Source organism: Nannospalax galili, unplaced genomic scaffold, assembly GCF_000622305.1.
Source record: "Nannospalax galili isolate Female #2095 unplaced genomic scaffold, S.galili_v1.0 scaffold25, whole genome shotgun sequence".
NCBI lineage: Eukaryota > Metazoa > Chordata > Mammalia > Rodentia > Spalacidae > Nannospalax > Nannospalax galili.
This window is the reverse complement of record NW_008355642.1, coordinates 263122-270822: the sequence shown is the minus strand read 5'-3', so window position 1 is coordinate 270822 and position 7701 is coordinate 263122. Positions and strand designations below refer to the sequence as shown.

General features: G+C 37.5%; 1 protein-coding gene across 1 annotated transcript; it reads left to right on the top strand.

Moving 5' to 3' along the window:
- Positions 1 to 1563: 1563 nt before the first annotated feature.
- Sertm2 (serine rich and transmembrane domain containing 2) lies at positions 1564 to 1833 on the top strand. The gene has a single exon (XM_029556036.1). It carries the CDS (start codon positions 1564 to 1566, stop codon positions 1831 to 1833), a length of 270 nt encoding a protein of 89 aa, XP_029411896.1.
- Positions 1834 to 7701: the final 5868 nt, after the last annotated feature.

Sequence of the window (7701 nt, the reverse complement as noted above, 5' to 3'; positions counted from 1 at the left end):
CTTCAATGACAGTTGGCCCTCCCTACTTAAATAGAGGAAAATTTTTTGTCAATAATGGCAAAGTTCTGCCCTACCTCATAATGAAGGATACAGTTAGTTATTCAGGACAGACATACCTTTCAAATCCTTTTGGTCTACAAATATTGAATCAAATATACATCCTTACCCCACAAACCCAATAGAGAAAGAACAAAAACAAAATTAGAATAACTGTAATTCCTGAACATTCTATGATTTGTTAAAGTGACAATTGGTTCTGGGCCCTGGAAACTGAAAACCAAATCTTGAAATTCAGGTCTTTGTTTCAATGGCCTGATTTCCTTGTTAGGCTAGATCAGTGGTTCTCAGTCCTGGTTGCAATGTAGAGAGTTACTTGAGGAGTTTTTAAAACTTACCACTGCTTGAACCTCATCCCAGATCAATAAAGTCTGAATCTATAATGTGGTACCCATGTCCCTACCTTGAAATTATTATTAAAAAATCTAGATTGGGGCTCAGGTTCTGTATATTAATAAGTACCCCAGGAAAATCTTGTGATCAGTTAGCATGGGAAATACTACACTAATGTAGCCTAGTTATTAGCTTCTGTTTAGTGAATGGAATTGTTCTTTAATCTTTTAGTGGCCATTTCCTGCATAGGAAAGAAAACATTTAAAATTATGGAAAGCCATGCTTTTATTTTCGAGCTATTGATGTTGCATCAAACTATTTTGTAATACATCTGTCCATATCTATTTCAGAATAATTTTCCACCTGTTTTCTTAGATACCTTAAACTGTCCATCTCTTTTTTATTTTCAGGAAAATAAATCTGTTGAAGGATATTTACAGTCAAATTTTCTGAACTTTGACCTACTGCTGTCAGCATCTCTGAGATTGCCTCCATCTGAGAGTCACCAGGTCTGACAACACTTTCCCACCATCCTATAGTGAGGGATGTCAACAAAACTGTAGGGAATTCATGTCCTGCAGTCTTATTTCCCTCAAGCTGGGTAGCTGCTGGGCAAGAACATTACAATCTCCATTCTTAGGGAAGATAAAGAAAGACACATTAGAGGGGTGAACACTCAGATATGCTGAGCCAGGCATGTAAGAAAGCCTTTAGAAAATCTTTCAGAAGAACTCAATTAAATCTGCATCATTAGTCTGCACATCTAGATGAGCTGTGGGTAAAAGGGAGCCTTTTCTCTTTCTACTAAAAACAGAGAAGTTTGATATAATGCTTTAAGGATTGTTGTCCCCACACCAGTATTATACAGCAGTCTCACCATATTCATTTAACCAGTATAAGATTGTGTGAAAACTGAAGCTTATTTATTTATTTATTTATTTATTTATTTAATAGGCTAACCTATTGGGGGGGTGCTTGCTGTGCTGGAGGACAGGTAGGCACAACAACGGGCAAATTAGAGGATCACTGTCTTCTTGCTTGTGTGCTACTGATTTTGTTCTATATCAGATTGTGTGGACACCCCTCATATATTCAGACAGGATAAGCGACTGTGTAATGCCTCAAGGGCAATAGAAGTCAAATAGAAATAAATATCAACTGAAGTCTCGAGTGATGACAGAGGTGCATTTTAAGTACCATGGAAATCTCACTGGGAGGGCCCATTTTCCCACTCTGGCAACAGAGGTTGATACCACGTCAGACAAGTATTCCAACCTGTACATGTATGTGGGTTTATTCCTGAGCCTCTTGGCCATTCTCCTCATCCTGCTCTTCACAATGCTCCTTCGGCTCAAACACGTCATCTCGCCCATCTCCGAGAGCACAGAAAGTGTTCCTCAGTTCACAGACGTAGAGATGCAGAGCCGAATTCCCACTCCTTAAAGTCAGCATGCTGACAAGACTCAGTGGATCTCTGCAAACCCTGGTATGATGATGTCCAGGAAGGCTTACTTTCTCACATGAAGCTTCCTATGTAACAAGCTGTTCATGTTTTCTTTGCATTATTCCTCATCTTGACTGTGCTTGTGGGACATCTAAGAGGCTTAAGAGTCATTCTTTTAAAGGAATACAGAAAACAGGTGGGCAGGCAGGTTTCCATAGTAACCAGAGTGCTTGGGCTTTGAACAAACCTCAGACCACAGAAATTCAGATGCAGCTGTTGCTAAAATACAAGATTCCTGGAAGCTCCAAGAGGAGCAAGAATTTACCTTTGCATGTTATGAGGATCCTCAAGAAAAATGACAGGTTTTAATTTATTACTTTGGCCCTAAAGAATCACTTTGGACATAACACAAATGTCTGCTGACATGAAGCTAAATCATGTCACAAGCAAATGATAGTGATCGTTACCCTTTTCCCAAAAGATCAATGCTGTGAACATCTTGTTTTTCCTAAAGGAAAGAAGAGACTTAAAGAAACTGTTTCTATTTAAGAGAAATTTTGTGGAAATGAAGTTTCTGGTGAATAAACTCATGAGGAAAATGTGCATATTATATCTGTGCTATTACTATTACAGGACGTTTAAAAACTCAGATAATAGCACATGTATTACTAAAATCTGGAATGATGAGCTGCCTCCAAATCAAGGGAAAATTAAGTCAAAATGTTCTAATGGTAAAGGATTTCTACACTATACATTCAGCTTTTTTGCCTTTTTCTCCCTCCCCATCACGATCCAGAATTGAGTTCCATGCAAATATGAATTTTATTTAAAGATGGACTTGGCAAAGAAGACTCAAGTGTATTTCAAAACAGAAATGAAATGGTCTTGGTATTCTGTCTCTGAATAATTGTGGTTTTGACCAAAATATGCCAGCTTTCTGGGGCCCAGGATTTTCTTACTGAAAAAAGGTTCCAAGAGCTAATTTGTCATCACTCTTTAGATATGAGTACAAGATAAAAGGAGACAAAGAGGGAAAGGACTAAATAGCACCCTCCAACAAGTCCTTAATGAGATCAATGTCCTTACATGTCACATTTGTCTTTCCCAGAAAATGCTCCTCCCTTCCTGATCCCTGCCAAAAACTGAAGTGTTTCATTTATTATCTGTAAAAGAAATATATTTTGAAAAATCCTTTCTCATAAGTAACTCTAGAAAGCTAGTAATGGGGAATTTAATTTTTTTTTTAAATTGACTTTCCAAAGGGAAACCAAAGGAGATGAGGACCATTTACAAATTAGACGTTACAGTGCTGGTCATATTCTGGCCACCAAAAAAACTAGTTTACCTGTGTTAAATGTCATCTGCTTAGGTTGGAGAGATGGCTCAGTGGTTAAGAGCAGTGACTGCTCTTGCAGAGGAGCCGGGTTCAATTCCCAGCCACCTACTTGGCCGCTACAAACCATCCTTAACTCCAGTTCCAGGGGAATCTGAAGCTCTTTTCTGACCTCTGCAGCATTGCACGACATGGGTGCACTCACATACATGCAGGCAATATACTCATACACATAAAATGAAAATAATAAAAATATTTTTTAAAAAATGTTATCTGCTCAAAAAAATATCAGTTGTCCCTTGCAGTTAAAAGGTGGTCATCCAATTTCACGGGATTCCCCTTCGGAACTGCAGTGGTGGTAAGACAGAACTGGAATGGATATGAAGCTCATGACACCTGCACCAAGAGTGTAGTGCTCGCTCTTGCAGTCTGTAACTAATTTCGACAGGCCCCTTTACTTCGGTCTAAATCTAGCGTGGTGGTGAAATTCCCAAGTGCTTTCTACTTTTATACACAGTCATTTACCAATGACTCTCCAAGGAGCAGCAAAGTGTGAAATCCCCACATGCAGAGCTAAACACAGCAGCCAGCCTGACTGCCACACCTGTTACAATGGTGCACTGTTCAGAGATGGCAGCTGCATTTTGCACCATTCAGAACAAATTAGTAGGTGGGCTAAGATTTGGATCGGGTATGGAGTTCCCTTGGGGCCTTATATCTTCCAAAATGCAAAGTGAGTCTTACACGATTACTTCTGGGGGTTAAATTATATCTATATTCAATCCCAGACTCCACAGACTTTTAAAATGTTTCACGCTTAACAAGCATACATGAGCTTCATCAAAAACTGGCAATACACCCAGAACTTAAGGACACAGGTGTTGCTTTACTCGAGGTTCTCCTTTTCCTGCCCACAGTATTTGAATGCACTTTACAGTAGAGAAGTCAGTGGCTGGATAAATGTCGGAGCTGGTTACACTTTCAACAGGAATGAACAGCAAGCTCTCCAGTGCCCTGTTGCTGAATCTGATGAAGAGACAGCCTGTACATCAATTTCCTACCCACCTAACCACCGAATCCAAATTTAAGGATATTAAAAATTATTTGGAAGCACTTACTTGGGTGATGATTCTTAATTTATGATCAGGTTACTCACCAGGAAAACAACCACCCTCTTTCATCATAAGGACCCCCATGGGATCCAAATCTTAACTGAGCATAAACCAAGGCACACGGCACAGATTACACCAAAATAGTAACATAATCCACCACAGTTTCCAATGATATAACAAAAATGGAAATGCATTTAAGAAGATGTGTCATTATGGTATCTCACATGGTATTTAATCTTTAGGAAAATAAACAGAATGTTTTTGTGTTGGCAAACTTAGTGTAAAGAAAAGAAATTTTCCATTTCTATTCAAGTATATTATATCCTCAAATGTATTAACATATTACTGCTTAAAGAGTCAGCTAGAATAACCAGTGGACACAATTTGAGTTTATCTTTTTGTCCAAAATATAGATTTGACAATTCCCTGCCACACCTTGTTCTCCCTCAAATTGCAAATTACCTGGTATATGAACAGGTAGGTTATTTACATGTATATATGCTCTATTTTAAGGGAAAAAAGAGTCTTCACTGTTTATTGAACCATATGTAAATCAAAAACTCAAATATCAACAATTTCCTGCAATTTAACAAATTTACAAAGACCACATGAATTCTCCAAATAGTAAACAACGTTAATATGCACATTACTGAAAATGTACATTGCATATATTTCAGAATCATATAACAAGGTATATATTGCAAAGGCTTGTGTGTTATATATTGGTCAATAAATATTAATGTTAAACAAGTAAAGATGAATTTATCCAGCCTAACCTCTCCATTCATGACAAATTTGAAACTTTGGACTTAAATAACTGAATTTGAACTCTGAAGATCCCACCATTCTTACTAAGTATGTATAAGGGGGACCATTTATTACATTTAAGTATTCATATTAAGTAATACATTTTATTTATTGTATCTATATAAAACAAAATATTTTACAAAATTTTATGGAAAATTGGAGTTTCTTTTGTTTGAACTCATTTATATTTGAATTCGATTCATATTGTATAAAAACAGAAGCATAAAATTTGTATTAATATTTTTTCATGTCAATTTGATCCCTGGACAATAAATGCTGGCTCTTTTGTTTGCTGATAACAAATGTCTATTGCCTGGAGATGTAAACTGCACTGCATTATTCTCTTCATCGCAATATAAATTATAATAACTCTAATGAATTTGTGGAACTTATCATTTGGAGCTCTCATTATTATTCCTGATTCTCTTGCTTCTCAACTTTCATTCTCTCTCCACTTGTAAACTGATGGGTACATTTATTTTTTTTATTTAGCAGTAACATGAAAAAACTGAATGGCTGCATTTATCAGTGAGGGTGACTGTGAGGGATGAGTGACTCAATCGGGTATTTGAAGTCACGGTAGTCTCTACCAACCCCCCAATAGGATATAGGATATGGTGTGGGGGGGTAAAGTTTTATTTATTTTTATTTCATGTGTATGAATGTTTTGACCGTGTGTATATAAATGCACTACATGTGTGTCTGGTGCCTGCAGAAGCCAAAAGATAGCGCTGGATCCCCTGGAGCTAGAGTTAAAGATAAATGTTAGTTACCATGTGGCTGCTGGGAACAGAATCTGGGTCCTCTGGAGGAGCAGTAAATGCTCTTCACCTCTGAGGCATCTCTCCAGCCCTTAGGATATGTTTTACATGGAGCTTCTATTTTGTGCTTTTTTGTTTGGCCTCCACAGTAACCCTGTGAATAATGAGTAGAGAGAGGATGGAGTCTATGTGACAAGACAGAGTAGGAGACCAGAGAGATTTGTAAGACATTCATGGTTACTCAGAGACAGATTCAAGGCTGCACTGCAATTCTTGGTACTCCTAGCTGAGGATTCTCCCCATGCTTTCCTTTATGGGCACTAAATAGATGTTTCAAAGCTATCCATTCAATTACACAAGTAAAAATAGAAAAACTGAGCCCTACAGGTGATTAATTCTCCGTGTCCAACAATTCAAAACAAATAAGCAAAATCATACCATCTTTTTGTTTATTTTTGAGACAGGGTCTTATGTATCACAGACTAACTTATTATGTAGCAAAAGACAACCTTGAACATTTGATCAACCCGAGGTCAGCACTATGCCTGGTTTATACAGTGCTGGGTATCAAACTTGGGGCTTCATGCATGCTAAGCCAGCATTCTACAAACTAAGCTACATCCGTAGCCCCTGCTGTCTCTTAAAATAATTTTACACTTTCAGTGAGATTCCTTAATAGACTGTGGGAAAGTTACACAAAGCCAGATCCCACCTCTTTAATTTATATGGGTGAAAGGAATGGACAAAATAGGAATAGATTATCAACCACAGTGAAAATTCCAGTTCTCTGAAGTTTGAGTCAATATTCACAACCAATGTCAGTACTTCATATGTGTGACTGCTTTCTCTTCCCTTCCCTATTCCAGAAATGACAAAAAAAAATCCTCTTAGGTGAACATAGTATTAATTAATTAATTAATTAATTAACTTATTTATTTGTATGGGTGTGAGACTGCATGGATTTATGTGCAATACGTGGATGCAAAAATCTGTGGAGGCCAGAACAGAGCATCAGATCTCCCTGTAATTGGAGTTACATGGCATTGTGAGCTGCTATGTGAGCTGGGAACCGAACCCGGGTTCTCTCCAAGAACAATACTTGCTCTTAGCTGCTGAGCCATATCTCTAGTCCCCACAAAAGTGTTCTTATTTATAATTTCATAGTGTTTTAAGTCTACACAACAATTTCATTTGTCCTCTATAGTAAATGCTATGACATGTAAAAAGAAATAATTACTGAATACAAAAGCTTTCTTTAGCCACAAAGAATGAATTAGATAGATCAAAACCTTACATAATTCTGAAAAAATGGCTCTAAAGAAATAGTTATTATAGGCTTTAGCATTGACTTCAAAGTCATTCCTTAACCTTCCACAATCTCACTCACACGTCTTTGTCAGTGAAAATTTTGCAAGTCTGAAGGATAAACTTTCCTGTTCCTATTTCAAGTATGGTCATGGAAGATGAATACACAAGTATGGGACATATTAGAGTAGGAAAAGGAACTATACATAATAATTGTAGGTGATGATATTTTGAGACATTTGAATGGTTTCTGATATTTATATTTATTTTCACACCCAGTATTTATTGATTAAATCATAGATAATATAGAAGACAAAAAGAGAATGCACAATTCAGAGATACAACTAAAATATTTCTGGGTGGGAGCTAGAAAAATGGCTCAGCAGTTAAGAGCACTGGCTGTTTTTTCAGAGGACCAGGGATCAGTTTCCAGCACCCACATGGCAGCTAACCATCTGTAACTCCAGTCCCAGATGATCTGGCACCCACTTCTGGCCTCCACAGGCATTGCGTGTATATCGAGCACTTGGCATACATGCAGGCAAGACA

Coding starts and splice junctions, on each gene's coding strand:
- Sertm2 (XM_029556036.1), top strand. CDS start 1,564: ATGACAGAGGTGCATTTTAAGTACCATGGAAATCTCACTGGGAGGGCC.